General features: G+C 37.6%; 2 protein-coding genes across 16 annotated transcripts in view; one reads left to right on the forward strand and one right to left on the reverse strand.

Moving 5' to 3' along the window:
* Positions 1-12,661, reverse strand: part of LOC127411970 (geranylgeranyl pyrophosphate synthase) — a 31,758-nt gene extending 19,097 nt beyond the window's left edge. The window contains exons 1-4 of one of the 12 annotated variants that reach the window (XM_051647956.1): positions 9,990-10,446; positions 5,231-5,264; positions 4,559-4,653; positions 1,321-1,391 (exon numbers count right to left, since the gene is read on the reverse strand). In XM_051647956.1, the coding sequence (XP_051503916.1) occupies positions 1,321-1,391; positions 4,559-4,631 (144 nt within the window). In that variant the 5' untranslated portion in view covers positions 4,632-4,653; positions 5,231-5,264; positions 9,990-10,446. The other 11 variants (XM_051647957.1, XM_051647950.1, XM_051647954.1 and 8 more) reach the window with 11 other exon arrangements.
* The window catches only part of LOC127411917 (AT-rich interactive domain-containing protein 4B-like), a 125,620-nt gene continuing 117,655 nt past the window's right edge, over positions 11,741-19,705 (forward strand). For all 4 annotated transcript variants that reach the window (XR_007892360.1, XR_007892361.1, XR_007892362.1 and 1 more), the window contains exons 1-2: positions 11,741-11,923; positions 19,446-19,505. Coding sequence is in view for 1 of the 4 variants with exons in the window: in XM_051647821.1 (XP_051503781.1) it covers positions 19,500-19,505 (6 nt within the window). In the remaining 3 variants the exon portion in view is untranslated. The remainder of the gene's footprint in view (positions 11,924-19,445; positions 19,506-19,705) is intronic.

The following is a 19,705-nucleotide window of genomic DNA, read 5'->3' on the forward strand; positions in this document are numbered from 1 at the left end:
TCACCTGAGTATCTGGACAAACTGACAGCTAGAATGTCAAGGATCTGCAAAGCTGTCATTGCTGCACGTGGAGGATTGTTTGATGAGAACTCTGAAGTAGTTTAAGAAGTTCTGAACATTTGTTTTCATATTGTAATAGTAATGTTTCATGTTATTAATGGCCTGACTATACATTGTGATCAGCTGAATGCCACTTTGGTGAATAAAAGTACCAATTTCTTTCCACAAGAGCAAAATCTGTAAATTATTCCAAACTTTTGGCTGCCAGTGTGTGTGTGTGTGTGTGTGTGTGTGTGTGTATATATATATATATATATATATGCTTTAGTGATTGAAAATAAAATTCATTTATTTAAAAATGAAAAACTTAAACCGAAGACATTTCTAAATTCAAATTTCACTTCAATTCAAATAACGAAGTGGTCAAAAAATAAAATCATATATAACCACCTTTCCATTTACGATCATGCAAGTATACGTCTATGACAACAGGAGGAAAATTACTAATGCATATTAAGATCTAAAAACTATTCTAAATGTGAAGATAATAATTATAATGATGATAATAATCACTGAAATATAAATCATGGTTCGAGGTGAACGTGTTTTTGTATTATTTTATGATTTAATCACAGATGTATAGGCTGCAGAGTTGCGTTCACAACTAACTGCTCTGTGGAAATAAGACGAACTGAACTCAGAGCACCTCTTGAGCTGAGATAGTCTGAGGTCATTTGCAGCATTCTCATAGATGATACTGTTCTTGCAAAAAAATTTAGAAGACTGAAACAAAGAATGAGTGAGAATCCTCAACATACGCTTGTTCCACGAGACTGCACGCCTCCGATCAAACAGCGCATCAGATATTCGCAGATGGCTTTTCTGTCGTGTGTTTCTTCAAGTGTGTGTCTAACAGCATTTCTTGAGTCATTCCAAATCCGAGACGTCTTACAGTTACCCACTGTGCACATTATATTCGCTACTTGCAATTTAACGTCTTCTGTCAGTGTGTGTACTTTCTGCCTGTGTAATTTGATACGTTGGTAAAGAACATCAAGCTTTCATTTATCATGGGTCGCAAACTCTTCATTAGGCAACTATTCTTTATTTAAGGCTATTCTATGCATTAGGCTATTGTATTGATATTGGAAGTTCCATTCATAATATTTCCCACTTTTACCTGATATTAAATTTCACACCGGTGTTGTCCCTTGTACCGAATAAAACCGGTAACACCGTGGCAACCCTTGTTCACAATGCAGCTTTTTTCAATCCAGCAACAATGAAAACATTTCCAGATAAATGTAAATAAACGCTTACCTGAAGTTTGTCCTCTGGGACGTTTAGCCAGTGGTTGAATGCCTGAGATAGTTTCGTTCTGACTTGTTTTCCTAACAATCAAAGCAAAGAAAACGGACAAAAAAACAGAATGATTTTCTTTAAGCTGAAGCAACACATTTTTGTAAATTGGTAGCTTTCAAACTCAGTTAAACTTAATTTCAATGATCTGATTCTCAGTTTTATTTTAAGACAAATAAGTGACAAACAGAGTAGAACAACTAAAACAAATCACACACACAAACTTCTTAAAAATGTTATTTATTTACTTCAAATATGAAGGATGTGGTCTTTAAAAGAAGGGTTTAAATGCAGGTCTGGGTTTCATGTGCATCCTTGTTCACTGGTTGGGAATGAAGAGCTCAAACGATTCAGCAAAATCTCTTTTGCAATCAAAATAGACTGGGAGGCTCAGACTGAAAACATTCATTACAGTTCATTTCCATTCATGAGCATTTTCCCTCCAGTTCCCTCCTAACACCTGCCGTCACTGAGAGAGAGTTACGTTACACTGATCTAATGACCTACTGGCAGACTTCCTCATTGTCTCAAGTGTACAACGGTATTTTCTTTTTGTTAGGAGTCAGGTCTCTGTCCGTTACTAGCTGAGATAGTTGAGAAAACCTCACAAAACCTGTCAAGAACAAAATTAAGCTTACTTTTAAGACCATTAAGGTTTTATTGAATCATTTTCATGGCAATTACTCACATGAATATTCATCATTGCAATGCAAATAAATAAAAACTGCTCTCAATGCAAAAAAAGATGATATATTTAGATTGTAAAAGTATTGATAGTCCTTGGTTTACTGCCTTTATTGCATTAGAAAAATATAAACTTTTAGATTATATAACACACAAATTTACTGACACTAAATGAGCACTTCATTATGAACAATATTTATTTTTAAAAAACGTGCACAGTTATTGGCCGATGCCGATAATCTTAAAATGGGCAAACAAGTCAAGTATATTTTTTTGTGTAGTGCTTTCACAATAAATATGTTTTTAAAGCAGCTTTGCAGAAAATCATGCATTAAGACCTAAAAGATGTGTCAACCTACTAAAAAAATATCTTAGTTTTTTTTAAAGTAATAGTTCAGGTTCGATACAAGTTAAGCTTAATTGACAGCATTTGTGGCATAATTACCACAAAAAATAATTTTGACTCGTCCCTCCTTCAAAGGGTTCATGACATGCCTTTTATTATTTTAATGTTTCTTGAAGTTCACTTTACTTCTTCAACCCTCATCCTGACCCTCTGTCAGAAACGCTCAGTTTTGGTGCTGCTTCTCCTTTAAGACTTTACAGTACACGCCCACTGTTCTGATTGGCTCTCTGCTCTTGACTGACCTGCTCTCTCTTTGCAATCTCTCTGCTTACCACTGCTGGGTGGGGCTACAGAGGTGATAAGGCAAAATAGGTGTTACGGTGTTGTTGAGGAGGTGGTCAGATGCAAATATCTTCCACAGTGTGACATCACAATGTGAAGGATGTAGAAAACGAGTCGTTATGACAGCTTGGTTTCAACAAATGCTGTTTTTGCAGTGAGGATGAAGTTTTGAGTTCTGAAACTAACAGTATGTTTTTATAGTACAATTACCTCTTATATGTCAAAAGATCAAGCAAATTTCATTCCTCATGTCATAACCCCTTTAAAAAAAAAAAAAAAAGCAGCAAAAATCAAGGTTACAGTGAGGCACTTACAATGGAAGTGAATGGGGCCAATTTTTGGAGGGTTTAAAAAAGGCAGAAATGTGAAGCTTATAATTTTATAAAAGCACTTACATTAATTCTTCTGTTAAAACTTGTACATTATTTGAGCTGTAAAGTTGTTTAAATTGACATTTTTGCATGATTACAGGGTTTGTTGATTGAGCTTAACTTGTATTAAACCCAGAATTTTCCTTTAACCTCTGAAGGTGTTTTTTAAAGATAAAATGTAAAGGCTCACAAAAACAAAAACAAAGTTTTATTCAACATATATCTCTGGGTGTAAATAAGGTGGCTCTGGAAAACTGATTTGTGTTAATACGACAAAGCAATCAAAAGATACAGCATAACAAATATAATTTATCATAGTGTCCAAAAGCCTCTCCAAACAAATAAAATATAATAATTGTACATAAGAACTAATTACACATGCAAACACAACAATGACTAAAGGTTTGCATAGCATGCAGACATGATTTTAGTAATGAGATTTCACAGAATGAGTTTCATTCTGTGTCATTTGAGTCATCATTGAGTCTGTGTCATGTATTTGGCGCCATCTCCTGGTGGTCATATGTAACATTGTGCTTCATGTGGATTATCTAATGATCTATACATCCGATTACCTTGTGTGAGAGCTCATTTGAAAGATAATCACCTCCTCTAAATAATGTTATGTGATATTTTATGTACCGTTATTCGTGAAGTTATGAGCGAAAATGCGTCATTTAAGCAACACCAATATAATTGCCAAAGACATATACTTAGCTATTACTCGCTATATTTTTGGCTGCGAGTAAAATAGCCTGGTTGTATTCTACTCTTTGAGAGCATATGACACATGGCTATTTGATGAGTTACAATAATATGTACAGTGCACATTTTTTTTAATAAGTTATCAGAACGGAACACTTCTGATTTGTCTGCAAATTTTAAAGCACTTGTTCAGTTTTGGTCAATGTCAACATGCATTGGAAAGTAGAGCTTCTAAGCTTTCAAACGATACATATTTTGTGTTGGTCAAGACTGTAGTTATTAATATTCTGACCTTTTTTTTTTCTCACCGGCTTAAAGTGTTAAAATAGGCTCCAGGATTATATTTTGCGTGACTGCCTTTTCATCATGCAAAATGTAATTTTACTTTATCTTTTGATTTTGCTCATGTTCTTATGAGATTCACCCAGTTTTAGTTCTTCTGCGATCTCAAGCAAAGCACCTCTGTAACCTCATTATTTCCGCATATAGTCACAAAAGAGATCATTAAAATTGCAAAAGGATGGCAGGAAAACAGAATGAGTTCTGATGCTGCAGCCGTATTTCTCAGGGAAGAGCTGGGGGCATTTGAGACAGAAGCAGATGAATTTCAGAGGTGAAAATATTCTTTCAGACTCAGCAGAGGTTCACAGGAGCCAGAATCGAGACATTCTCACTATGGTAGTATTGAGCAACATTATGAACATACAGCAAAGAATAAACTGTGCATGTAATTTCCAACAGTCACTCTAACCTGGCAGTTGTAGCAAGTACTTGTAGGGTTCAAGAAGAATCCGTTCAGAAGTTGCTCTTTTATCTTCATCCATCCCTCCGTTTCCACAAACAATCCTGCTAATACAGAAAGAAGAGGGGTATTAGTACACATCAGTGCTTCTCTTATAGAAAACTAAAATTTACTACTGCGTTTCAATAGGCAATTATTCTTGGCAGAGTTGACATTAATTTGATTTGCTTTATTTCCAGCTAAAACTACTACTATTACACATGTGTTTGGAAGCTGTGTGGTTTTCCCCAACAGCAAGCAGGGCATATTTTGTTCCAGAACAAGATCTGAATCCAATTTTAGGAGATCCCCCAACACATTCACCTTTGATGTGAAACACTAGCTGAATTATAAAACATTCTAGTTAATATTTACAAACCGAAGAAATCTCAGATCTGGTATTAAACTCTTGAAAAGTCTAGAACAAACGAAATTGGGTCAGTTAATTGTGTCAGCAATCAGAATGACACAAATCAGAAGATCTGCAGCTGAAGCTGGAACTTCAAAGGGAACAATTTTTTGCAGCATGTAGCGGTCATAGAAACACAGATGTTGACTCAAACAATATCATGGACACAACAGCAACATGCTTCTGCAGTCACAGCCCATCACTCATACGGACACCATCTCTCCAGCACCTACAGAGAACACCAACCACAACGCCAGAATCCTCCAACTATAAAACAATATGAAATGAAGACATTGAGTTGCATGCAAACGTGTAGCTCAAAATAGTGATCAATGGGAATTTACATGAGAACAAGTTTTTCCACATTTAAATTTGATTCACTGTTATTCCAGACAGCCATGTAAACCTATAGGCCTATGTAGTGGACTAGAGAGACAAATCTGGTTCTGGAAGTAAAAACCCCATTAATTTTTTCAATAGGCAAATTCATTTTTAACAATAAATTGTAAACCTTTAAAGACAGACCTACTGTGAGCTCTGAGGTTGTTAATCAATGGTATATGCTTCTGTTGAAGCCATCAGTCCGCATTATTTCAACTTCAATTTTTAGAAATCGTGTTTCATAGTGGAACTCCTGGTAAAAAACTACACAACCCATGATCCTCCAGAAAAACGATCCACCAATAACCAAGTATCCTTTCACTTTTTGCATTGTTCTCTTATCGACAAGGTGAAAATGTGCAAAACAATGTTTGCGAAATTTGCAGTCTCCTGCTGGTTTCCATTCCAAAAAAAACAATCTGAATTATTTTGCATGCCCTGCCAATTCGCTGTGTGCCCTCGCAATACGTTTTGCGTGCCCTCACGAGTAGTATGGCGTGCCCTCGCAATAAGTTTACCATGTTTTTACTAAAATAACCATATTTTAACCTTGATATTCATAGTAAAACCATAGTACTAATATAGGAAAACAAAAACTATGGTAATAAAAATCATAATTTTGTTATTACAATGGTATTTGTAGTAAAACCAAAATAACAAAATTATGATTTTTATGAAACTATAGTAACCACAAGATTAACCAGGGTTAATCTATAGTAAAACCATGGTTACTACAGTATATGGATACGGTATACTGCATTAAAACCATGTTTTCCGTCAAACATAATAAATAAATGGGCTGGGAAGCTCAGCAAGCAAAGATGCTGACTACCAACCCTGGAAACGTGAGTTTGAATCCAGGGCGTGCTGAATGACACCAGCCAGGCTTCCAAAGCAACCAACTGGCCCGGTTGCTAGGGTGGGTATAGTCACGTGGGTTACCTTTCTCGTGGTCACTATAAGGTGCTTCTCGCACTCAGTGGGGCGTGTGGCGAGTCGTGCATGGATGCCATGGTGAATATCGGAAGCCTCCACACACGCTAGGTGTCTGCGATAATATTATCACCAAGCCACGTGATAAGATGCGCAGGCTGACTGTCTCAGGAGGCAACTGAGATTCGACCTCCGCCACCCGGATCGAGACGAATCACTGCGCCGCCACGAGGCCAAATTGGGGAGAAAAGAGGATAAAATCCAAAATAATATAAAAATAATAATAAATAAAGTGGTGTAAAGGGGGTACAAGGGAAAGGAGGCGGCGAGAACCGGCTTAACAATATAAATAATATTTAATTAAATAAAAAGACACAAACACATACAGGGCAGCTGCCCATAATTCTCTCTCTCTCTCTCGAGCTGCCGTCTTCGGGCGCCTTTATCCCTCGCTCGCCTCATCAGGCTGATTGGGGTCCGGGCGTCCGTCATTCCGCCCATCCCCTCCCTCCTCCGTGCTACACTCCTCCCTGCATTGCCTCAGGCCGGTGAGCCCCCGGCATGAAGTACATCCCCCCCCCCCAGGGGTGAGGGGCGTGCTTTGCGCCCCACCTGCTGGTCATCCCCGCCCTCCTCGACTTGGGAGGAGACAGGAGGAGGAAAAAAAAAAAAAAAAAAAGGTGAGGGAAAGGCCAACACGGAGCGACAAAGCGAGAGAGAGAGGAGAGAGAGAAAAAGCTCACTCACCGGTTCTCTGATGCGCCGTCGCGTGGTCCCCGATCACTCCTCCACCCTCACAGGCGGACGACAGCCACTCCTCCCTGGGCGGACCGGAGTCAAACCTCTGACCCCCAGCGGACAGAATGCCCCTCTGCTTTTCTGGCGGCACTTGGGGACACTCCTCCGCCCCTGGCAGTGACTCCATCGCTCCAGGCGGTCGGGGAGTCATGTCCCTCCTCGCCTCGCAGACGGCGGCCATTCCCCACGTCCGGGCGGTCGGGCTACTCCGTCCCCCAGCGGATGGCAGCGGCACTCCCCTGGGTGGACGGCAGTGTCGAGGACTCTATGACGGGCATCCCTCCTCCCTCCCGGGTTTTTGGCACCAATGTAAATGGGGTACAAGGGAAAGGAGGCGGCGAGAACCGGCTTGATAATATAAATAATATTTAATGCACATACAGGGCAGCTGCCCATAATTCTCTCTCTCTCTCTCTCTCTCTCTCGAGCTGCCGTCTTCGGTCGCCTTTATCCCTCGCTCGCCTCATCAGGCTGACTGGGGTCTGGGCGTCCGTCATTCCGCCCGGCCCCGCCCTCCTCCGCGCTACAAGTAGTTATCCTACAACAATCATGGTTACTACAATACTATAGAAAAAACATGTCTTATGACAAAAACTATGGTTACTACAGTCTACAATATTGGTAGCACTTTATTATAAGGTTACATTTGTTAACATTAGTAAATGCATTAGGTATCATTAACAATGAACAAAATATTTTTTAAGGTATTTATTAATCTTTGTTAATGTTAGTTAATAAAAAAATACTAATTGTTAATGTTAGTTGATAGTACAATTATTGTTATAACTAACTAATTTTAACACATACAACTTTTGATTTTAAAAATCATGTTGAAATTAACATTAAGGTTAATAAATGCTGTACAAAAATTAGCCTATTCATTGTTTGTTCATGTTAACTAATGTTGTTAACTAAAGTTAACATAGGTCACCTTATTTTAAAGGGTTACCACAATATTACTACAGTAAAACCCTAGTTAAACTATGGTATTTGCATAGTAAAACCATAATACCCACAACATTATGATTTTTATTACCATTGTTTGTGTTTTCCTGTATTATCACTATGGTTTCACTACAAGTTACTGTATTAAAACAGTGGTACATTTATTGTGAGGGAACGCAAAACTTATTGGGCCTCATTCATTAAACATGAGCAATGACAATTTTTGGCACTTTTGTTTAATCCCTTTAATGCAAAATTTTGAAAACTTGTGTCCATTATTGCAAGACAATAAAAAAGCAGCATGTTATTTTTCTGGTGTCTTCTCATTGGACAAAATCCACTTCAGATGCTACAGGCTTACAGGCTGGACAGTGCAGATCAACTTTTTTGCCAGCATGTCAATCGCACATGATTAATATTATCTGGGGTTATTTTTACAGGGCATTTTGGTTAAAGACGCTGCAATCTTTACCGGTGCGGAACGCGCAGTCCATAAAAAGTCTGGAAAACTGGAAGCCTGGGTAGCTCAGCAAGTATTGACGCTGACTATCACCCCTGGAGACACGAGTTCGAATCCAGGGCGTGCTGAGTGACTCCAGCCAGGTCTCCTAAACAACCAAATTGGCCCGGTTGCTAGGGGAGGGTAGAGTCACATGGGGTAACCTCCTCGTGGTCATGATTAGTGGTTCTCGCTCTCAGTGGGGCGCGTGGCAAGTTGTGCGTGGATCACGGAGTGTAGCATGAGCCTCCATATGCTGCGAGTCTCCGCGGTGTCATGCACAACGAGTCACGTGATAAGATGCACAGAGGCAACTGAGACTTGTGCTCCACCACCTGGATTGAGGTGAGTAACCGCGCCACCATGAGGACCTACTAAGTAGTGGGAATTGGGCATTCCAAATTGGGAGAAAAGGGAATATAAAAATATGTTTTTAAAAAGGTCTGGGAAACTTCCATTGAGAATAAAGGTAATGTAGTTGTCTTTAAATAAATTTCGGAAAACTCGAGTCTCCTCATCAGTCCAAGTGTTCCTCTCCACTATGCTGTTTGATGCGAGGACAAATGTGATGCAAATTCTGTCATGTGACACTACATTTTTGGCATTAACGCTAAACAGTTTTTCACGTCGACATTTGATGATAATTTGCATTTACATCAGCATTATCTGTAAACATTTTGCTGCCCTAAACCTTTTTTTGTCAAAAAATGTAATCAAAATAATAAAATCCTTGGATGGAAACATAGTTAATGAGAGAATCGATGCAGACAAATCGCGCCAAAAGAGCTTTGCAGAGACCGCCCACCCCCGTGACGGATCTCCCTACAAGTCGCTCTCCCTACACTCTCAAACGACTTATTTGTATATATCTGAATACTTTGCAAAAAACTTAAACTGCATTGTTTCCACACTTGTAATCAACAATTTTAAATCAATAGTAGTTTTATATTTTCCATCATTTTTAACTTGATTACATCATTCGCAATGCTTCATGGGATTGTAGTTCATTCCCTCATTAAAGACGGTAAGTACACAGTCTTGTACCTTCGTCTTTCCGTCCGATTTTCAAACACTTTTGTAATGTTGTGATTCACCTCAGGGCTGATTGGTTAGGTTCATAGCTTAGAACTCTTTTATAAATTATTTTATAAAATGTCAAACCTCACAAAACTGGTCAAGAACATGTCTGGGTGATATTTCACCACAAAACCCTAAAAAAAACGTGCGTGTGTGTGTATATATATATATATATATTATTTTAAATACCTAATAATTAAAGCCATTACAATTATTTGCATTGTTTTTATGACAATTATGCACATTTCCACATGCAATTTTCTTTATTTTAATGCAAAAAATATATATATATATATTTTATTGAAAGTGTCAAACTTTATATTGACTTGCTTGAATAAATCCTGCTCATACTCACCCACCTGTCAGATCTGTCACGTGTAATTCAACACTTCCGCTTTTAATCGAGCACGTCAGATCCTCCGCTTCCAATTATTTTCAGACAGCCAGCTCGTTAGCATTAGCCACTTAACCGAAAACAAGAATTTAACTCCAACTCGCTTCACAAATAATCCACAATGCGATCAGAACGGTGCCAGGTCATCCTAATTACTGTTATATCCCATTATATGGAAGCAGAATAGATTTTTAAGGAGCCCTAGTGACGCTTTATTTGTTCTGTTATGTCTGTGTTTGACAGGAAGCTCACTCATCCCTCCTGCTCGCGCTTAAATACGCCATGGCATCAGCAGAGAGCAGGCGCGGGGAAGTGGGTGGGGCTTGAAGAAATGTCATTTTCCCCACCCACTTGGGACTATGGGAAATGTAGTTTATGTGAAGTTTCAAGTTTTGTATGTTACTTCAATGTTTTTGGCCCTATCTTTTATTCCACCATTTCTATTTACCTATTTTTATTTTATTTTATATGACAAATATGTCTATAAGTACATTATGCTGGTTTTTTTTAAAGTTAAAAATCATGCTAATAATGGACACTTTTCACAGACTGTCATGACCCGTTTCCACCTTATTTAGCAGTGTAAATATAGCAAAAAAATAATATTTTTAATTATTTAGTGACCATTATAATAATATTTAATATTTTAAATATGTATTATATACATTATATTATATATAATATAAAATTACTTTGTATTGTATAACCCTGTAATAAATTAAAAAACAAGTAACATCAAGGATATCCTTAATTTGCAAAAGAGAACATAAAAATTATTATTACAACCGTAATTTAAAATAATCTTTATCATGCAACCTAATGCAGGAAGCACATTCTTCAACTGATTCTAATTCTCATTACCACATTCTAAAAGCCTCAAAATGTCCTGGGGATTTTTGCATTGACTATGTCAACTGACAGATTCTAAACATTAATAAATATTGTATAACTATATCTAGTGATGTGTGTAATCAGATAACAAAGTAACTAGTTACTGTAATCTAATTACTTTTAGAAACAACAAGTAGTGTAGCGCATTACATTTTAAATTCGTGTAATCAGATTACAGTTACTGACATTAATTATTTTTAAGTGCATTACTTGGGTTACAAATATATCTAAAAAATATGTTATTTATGTGTAATACAATTAAAAAGTGAATTCATATGTGCATATGTATGTCTGTTTGCGTTTCTGTGACAGCTGAAGTGTGTGCGAACAATGAACAAGGAGAACTGACATTATTTTGAATTTGTTGAGCGGAAAAACTTGCTATAGAAAGTAACTTAAAAGTAGATTAATTAGTAATGTGATTACTTTTCAATGAAGTAATCTGTAAAGTAATCTGATTATATTTTTTGAGTAGTTACTAATCATTTTACATAAACGCCGAGATGCCCTCGCGTTTATTTGTATTCAAAGCGCAAGCTCGTGAAGGTAGGTGGAGTCTGAAGAAATGTTTTCCCTCACACACTACTGAACTATGGGAAATGTAGTTTATGTCATCATTGTGTCTCGCAGTTTCCCAATCCATGTTTATTATGAATATTTTTTTAAAACATACAACTCCCATCTGTCTTTGCGAGAGACGTTTCCCTCAGATTTGACTGTCCAATAGAAAACTCAAGGGGGCGGGCTCTCATACAAAGTAACCAATGAGTGAGCGCGATCTCCACAGTGGGTGGTTTGTGTATCCTTCAGTCTGCTACAGAAGCGGAGAGGATTACCACACTGAAAATAGTGCGATTGGCAAGCGAAATCGCATCCCGATACCTTACCTAGATTTTCGCACGACGTTTCCAGCGTTTATCATCGATGATTTTCCCCGGTTGTCCAATGGATTATTGCTGATTTGCACCACGGTGACCCAGGAACATCGCGATTAGTTGGAGACATCAGGTAGGACATTATGGTGATCAGATATGAAGAAGTCTTAATGGAGACGGAGAGCGAAAGAAAAGAGCATGTTTGACTGGATTTGTTCTTGTTCACATTATCAGTAATGATGTAAATTGATCGAGTGTTTCTATTTTAGTAGCGATACTACTAGTACTTTTGACAGACGTATGCTCGTCGATCAAAGCTTTTGTTAACCTTGCTTTCTCGCTGGCACGGTAATAGGTTTACATGGCAAAACAGTTGGGGACTTTTTGTGCCCCTTGATCCGTTTGTTATTAGTAGATGCAGAAGACAGGGCAACTTGTGTTGGAATCTGTGAAAAGACTCGACCACTTTCTTTCTGCTAAATAGCTGATGGGGGGAAACACTAGCCCTTACGTAAGGCTTTGTGCGATACATAGTGATAGAAAGACCTTTTTCGATTGAAATGATGACCAAATATTGATTAATGTGTGAATGGCTCACACATTAGTCTCTCAATAGCGCACGATTGTCGCTTCTGATGAAATGAATGATGCGTTATTGCAGCGTTCGATTCGAACGTTCGATCATCGTTGCATTATCGCTGTTTTCTAGCAATGTCGTGATTATTGCAAACTGTCTCTCTCGGCCAACCTCGTCGATTTCCAAGCTGTTGACGGCTTATGTTGAAAACAACAACAACAACAACAACAACACGTAACGACTCGATTTCACCGATCGGAGCAAGTTTTACAAACCTTGTTTATGTTGACCTTGTTCTGAATGGCTTTAGCTGGTTCATTGTGTGAGCGTGTTGCACACAAGCATTTTGTAGCACAGCCTGGTCGCCTCCATTTAAACAGCGAAAGCTGCTCCACTGTCAGTTCTTTGTGATTTAACCGTCGAGTTCACGCGCTTTTCTCCATTCAACTTTAAACGATATTCGGCTTAATTCGAAACCTGGGAGTCGTTTTTTACTCAAGCAGACCGAGCTTTGAAAAACACTGTCGTCCCGTTTCAGGACGTGGACATGGGTCACAATAACAACGAATGGGGGGTACATATTTTGTCCATGATAGAAGAATGTCGGTGTCAGTCGACTGCACAGAAATGGCGTCATATTGCTGTAGCGCAGTTGACGCAACGCGAACTCGCACCTTCAGCGCGCGCAGACTCCCGTAGTTTAAAAACAACGAATAAACGCTCCATAACTCGTCTTACTTTCCACCCTTAACTCGATACAAACTCTGGTTGTTTTACTCAATCACAATACTGACTCTTTAACTCCTTTGTTGTGTTCTGATTGAAAAGTTCGCACGTAGCAGCGCAGCGGAGAGCCCGTCGTTTGCTTCTGAGGTAAAAAAAAAAATCGCGTTGATTGAAACGACACGCGATTATTACATTGGGTAAAGCTTTTATGATTTAAAGGTGCTGTAAGCGATTTTGGTGAACTACCACACATTAAATTAGCGGTGGGAAAAATCGATATGTTAAAGTATCGTGGTATTTTACCTCGTGATATTGTATCGATATTTGCATGCTAAATATCGATATTATTATTTAAATTTCTCAACATTAATGTTGTGCTGATGGGACATTTTTATTCTAGTAATCTAGTAATCCAACAACAGTCCCTTAGAAGGTGCAGTTATCATGCTTTACTCATAATCACCCTTCCTTACTAAAATTGATTACGATTTTACAGTAGTAACATTACTACTATTTTGACAGAAATGTTAGTATCATATTCCCAATGGCTAACCTTTGTGTATTGAAAACTGTGTTGTAATAATGTTTTTAAAGTGTTCAGGCTACTATTGTATTCATAAATACTATTATTTATTTTTTGAAAAACTAGCTACATTCGCCTAACCACAGAAAAAGGGAGCCATTATTGTCTTATATGCTTACGGCTTTGCATTGTACATAGATATCAGGAAATAAACCGGCCTTGTTTTGTAAACTGGCTCTTTTATATTAATTTAAGGGTACGTTTACAAGACAACGATGTACTAAAAAGTTGCCTTTTTGAAAAGTTTCGCATACAGATGACAACGTTGTCAAAACAATCCCGTTCACACGGATCCGTGAAAACAACTAAAAACGCTGTATTATGCATGCCAGGCCAGTAGTTGGCGATGTCACTTTGTAAAGAAACACTACACGCCTGCGCACATAAGCATTCTTCCACAGAGCGGTGAATACAAGCAATGAAGATGGTGAAAGCATTGAGCAGTTTTGTCTGGACGGACGATGAGTTTGCTTTATTACTACAATTACTTTGCTGGAGAAGCGTCAATAAACTCAAAATCTTGAGCAGCACAAACACAGTCCTGTAGTCCGCCATTGTAGTTTTGAATGTCTCGCGCGTTGTTTTGAAGTACTCGCGCGCATACCTATAGACTGAACACGTAATACGCATGCGCATGACGTCATCGTTTTCACAAATTTGCATTTTTGTATGTTTACATGGTGACGATAATGGCATTGTTTTCAAAAACGTTTACTTTGAAACCTGTTTTCAAAAGTTTGCGTTTTCAGGCCCCAAAACGCCGATGTCGTGTAAACAAACAGCCAAAACGCATAAAAAGTTTTCCGTTTTTAGTTGAAAGCGTCGTGTAAACGGCCCCTAACAATGCATTTGGTGATTTGGAAACAGTTTTCTTAATTTCCGATGAAGACGAATGAGAAACATATCGCAATATATCGTAGTTTTGATACACCAAAAATAAAGAATCGCAATAATATCGTATCGTGACCTAAATATCGATATTATATCATATCGCCAGTTACCTTGTGATTCCCACCCCTACATAAAATGTCCCTATTATCTGATATACATCACTGGAAATAGGTGTCTTGAGATTTCACACCTGTGTTTGTGACAGCGCTAGACTTTGAAAACAGCAAAGTAAAGTGGCAGGGTGTGGCCCGCCCTTCTTTAGCCAATAAGAAATGCAGTTTGTCTGTCAATCATTTTTCGAGGTTTGCTGACATGTATTTTGAGGGCGGGGTTTTGGAGTGAGGGCAAGTATTTGAAGGAATAGCGGACGGTAGGGATGGGCGATACCACTTATTTTCTTTTTAATCCGATACCAATAATTGAAAGTCCAATATCGTCGATATCAATACCGATACTTCTATTAAATAAATTTTTTTGTGAATTACTTGGGATAAAATGGGTAATTTAAAATAATATTTTTTAATCATAATTTACACTTACAAAAATGATCCATTTCACTACAGCAACTATAGTTTAACCATGGTATTTAGTTAAACCATAGTTACCACACAATTAACCATGGTTACTACTACAATACCACTGTAGTAAAACAATGGGTTCAGCACAACAACAAAAAATCAAACAAACAAAAAAAACACGGTTTACAACAATATTACTTCAGGAAAACCATGGTTAACTATTTTTTTGTTAAATTACTTATTAACAATAATTACATACAATTATAAGAAATAAGAAATATCGCCTTTAGATATGTTGTTATTTTAGCGTGAATTTACTCAAGAAGCCGTGGTGTAGTAGTGTCTGAATTTATGAAAAACGCATGCACCCGATCTCTAAAATTAATTTACATTTATGTAAAATGTGTACGAATTTTTTTTTTTTCATTAAAATTGGGACTGTTGTAATTATAGTCCCACATAAACTTACAATATGTATATCAGCGTACGTTTATTGCTGGTATGGTGTAGAGTACACTGCTAAGAACAATGGTATAGTAACTTCATGTTAAATATGTATTTAAATTAATAGGTGTCATTAATGTTCCTTTTATTAGGCTACTATGAAACTTGTTAATACTTTATTATTATTCTAACTAATAAACTAATTCATAATACGCAATAAACTGTTAAGCATTGTAGCTAATATGAGTAGTAATGTTCACGTTAACACTTTATCTTGTATTACCATATGTAGCCTACATAAAAATGTATGGTTATTTTTTTACTATTTTGTACTATTATGTGCTTTTCTGTGTAGAGTGAAATTGTTTTCCTACTTAGAAATATACATTTAACTTATTTGATATCATGAGAAAAAGGCACCACCAACAGCAGTGAAAGGCAAAAAAAAAAAAAAGAAGAGCATCAAAAACTATCAGGGGTGCAATAACATGCAGTATATTCACAAAGTTTAATTGCATAAGTTACATTTAAATGCACATCCCTAGCGGACGGTCCGATGTTTTGTTCTCATGCTGTCGGATTAAGGATGTGCAAAACGAACAATTTTCATAATCAACTAGTCGGTCGGTTGTTTGAACGGCTATTCGACTAGTCTGTGTTAAGGATAACATCTTGTCCTAACCAGACGTGACGCGATAAGGTTCCAGCAACAAGCATTCTGTCTGTCCACACTAGACGCAACGTGACATGGCAATATTCGTACATTAAAATGAGAAAAATCAGAACCTATCACAGACGGAACAGTCTGTTTATTGAACGCAACTCATTTTCTCACTGAAGCTGTATATAGGTATAAGCTTTCCAAGGCAAACCCGGAGGGATAAATATACAATCACACACATACACAGGACAAAGATATTTTACGAATCACGTTCAAGTTACCATTGTTTATGTTTAGCGTAGGGCTAGGTATTGATAAAGATTTCCAAATTCAGTTCCGATTCACGAGCTCTCGATTGCGATTTTGATACGATATCGACTCATTTGTGTCCCTGTTGATTACATATGAAAGAGATTATTTTCCAGACAATACTCTTAATTATACAGGGGACCTTCTAACTATATGAATTTTATTATTTATAATAAATTCTTTTCATAATTTTGGTCACATTTTAGCATTTAAAAATAAAGAAATCCATGTTTTCAATCAATAAATATGATAATATATTGCATGTTATTTTTTTGTTACATGTTTATCGTTTAGTAATATTATTTGTTCTATTTACAGGAATTTACATTTAATTTGTTGAACGTGTTAAATCCCAAATTTTGTGTTTGTATTGCGTTTTGGTAATACAGTTAATGCCTAAAGAAAATAAAATAAAACTGAATTTTATTACTTGTATTACTTTGATTTAATCACTTTCGTCTTTGTTTCATTAATACAAAGATATCTGTTACTGAACCTGTAGAGTTGCGTTCACAATGCATGCCAACCGCATGAAAATAAAGTGAACTAAACTCAGTGCACCTCCCAAGATGATTGGAGATCTTTTGCAGCATACTTACAGACGACATTTTTCTTGCAAACAGTTTTCAGACGAATAAAACAGAAAAAAAGAGTGATAACTCTTTACATGCATGTGATCCACATGACAGGCTCGTGCTGCACGTCTCTGAACAAACAGTGAATCAGACATGAGCATTGACAGCTTTTCTTTTGTTTGTTCTTAAAAATATCATAAAGTGTGTTTCTTCAAGCGTGTTTCTTTGTGACTAACAGCATTTCTTGTCATGTGCCACTCCAAGACATCTTAAGGACGCCTGCATTTTGGCAGATGGTATATAATAGCAGTTTTACTTTTAGACAGTTAAAAGTTATAGGGAACTGTTGAGGAGAGAGCGGGAGAATGAAACAGACAAGCACTTTAACATTATGAGCTCAAACGCGTCTGCCGCGGCTCTGATATGCAGACCGTTTGAACTGTGTTGCACACCGGTCTATTATTGCAGTAACACGATGGCACGTAACAGCGAAAGCGAAACATGACTGGTCATTTATTGTCTCAGTCGCTTCACATGCAAGCAAGCGATTCTCAGCGCCCTCAAGAAACAAATCAGCCAAACAGGAAAATGTATTAGCTGATGCCAATAAATCGGCTGACCACTACTTTCAAACAACTAGAGAGGCAATCAGCTGGTTATCAGGAGACATACAGTGGCAAGAAAAATTATGTGAACCCTTTGGAATTACCTGCATTTATGTATAAATCTATCTTAAAATCTGGCTTGATCTTCATCTAAGTTACAATAATGAACAAACATATTCTGTTTTAACTAATAACACGCATATTATTGTATTGTTCTTGTACATATTCAATACATCATTCAAACATTCACAGTGTTGGTTGGATAAAGTATGTGAACCCCTAGGCTAATGACGCTAAATAGAGTCAGGAGTTGGCAAACGTGGCATCCAGTTACTGAAACGAGATTGGAGGTGTGGGTTAGAGCTACTTTGACTTATAAAAAGCACTCAAACATTTTGAGTTTGCTATTCACAAGAAGCATCTGATGACGTGGACCATGCATCGCAAAAAAAAAGATCTCAGAAGATCTACTATCAAGAATTGTTGCTTTGCATAAAGATGGAAAGGGTTACAAAGTTATCATGAAGAGCTTAGATATTCATCTGTCCACAGTTAGACAAACTGTCTTTAAATGGAGTTGATTTAGTACTGTAGCTACTCTCCCTAGAAGTGGCTATCAAGCCAAAATGACTCAAAGGGTACACCGCAGAATGATCAATGAGGTAAAAAAGAACCCTAGAGTGACAGATAAAGACTTGAAGGAATCATTGGAACTGGTTAACATCTCTGTTCATGAGTATACTATACAGAAAACATTAAACAGGTATGGTGTTCATGGCAGGACACCACGAAGGAAGCCACTGCTTTCCAACAAAAATATTGCTGCGCGTCTTAAGTTTGCCAAAGACCACCTTGACGCTCCAGAACACTACTGGGAAAATGTTTTTTGGACTGATGAAATTAAGTTGAATAGTTTGGGAAGAACACACAATATGGTATAAAAAGGGCACCGCATACCAACATGAAAACATCATCCCAACGAGGAAGTACGGTGGGGGGAGCATCAAGATTTGGGGCTGCTTCGGGGCCTGGACCGCTTGCCATCATCGAGTGAAAAATGAATTCCCAAGTTTATCAAGATATCCTACAGGATAATATCAGAGTGGCTGTGCACCAGCTGAAGCTCAGTAGAAGTTGAGTGATGCAGCAGGATAATGACCCTAAACATCGAAGTAAATCCACTACAGAATGGTTTCAAAAAAAGAAAATCCATCTTTTGGAGTGTCCCAGTCAGAGCCCAGACCTTAACCCAATAGAGATGCTGTGGAATGACCTCAAGAGAGCCGTTCACACCAGACATCCTAAGAATATGGCTGAGCTGAAGCAGTTCTGTAAGGAAGAATGATCCAAAATTTCTTCTGAACGTTGTGCAGGTTTAATCCACAGCTACCGGAAACAATTGGTTGAGGTTATTGATGCCAAAGGAGGATCGACCTGTTATTAAATCAAAGGGTTCACTTACTTTTTACACAGCACTGTGAATGTTTAATGGAATGTGTTCAATAAAGGCATGAAAGATTAATTGTTTGTGTGTTGTTAGCTTAAGCACATTTTGTTTGTCTATACTCGTGACTTTGATGAAGATCACATTTTATGACCAATTAATATAGAAAAACAGCTCATTCCAAAGGGGGGTCACATACTTTTTCTTGCCACTGTATAAGACTGTCCTCCTCCTTATCAGACCAAACCTTGTGTCAAAAAACTTGGTATGTGAAGTGTTCTGTTCAGTTTTCTCATTCTAAAAATGTTTGTATGCTTTTCAGCCCAAGATCTGAAAGTGAGATCACTCGAGAGGATCGCTGTCACCGTGGACGGAGATGAAGGTAAAGCTTACTAAACTGTATGAAAAGATAGGCCAGATGATTAGTTAATGACCCCATGAAATGGCTTGATGAGTTTTCTTTCTTGTGTTGATGTATTTCCTATTAAAAAAGGAAACTGGGGTGTGACATGTTGAAGGACTCATCCCTTTAGTGTTTTTTAAATAGCCAAAAGCCTTTAGTTTATGACAGTGGCGAACAAT

This window comes from Myxocyprinus asiaticus, chromosome 21 (genome assembly GCF_019703515.2).
Source record: "Myxocyprinus asiaticus isolate MX2 ecotype Aquarium Trade chromosome 21, UBuf_Myxa_2, whole genome shotgun sequence".
In the NCBI taxonomy this organism is placed as follows: Eukaryota; Metazoa; Chordata; class Actinopteri; order Cypriniformes; family Catostomidae; genus Myxocyprinus; species Myxocyprinus asiaticus.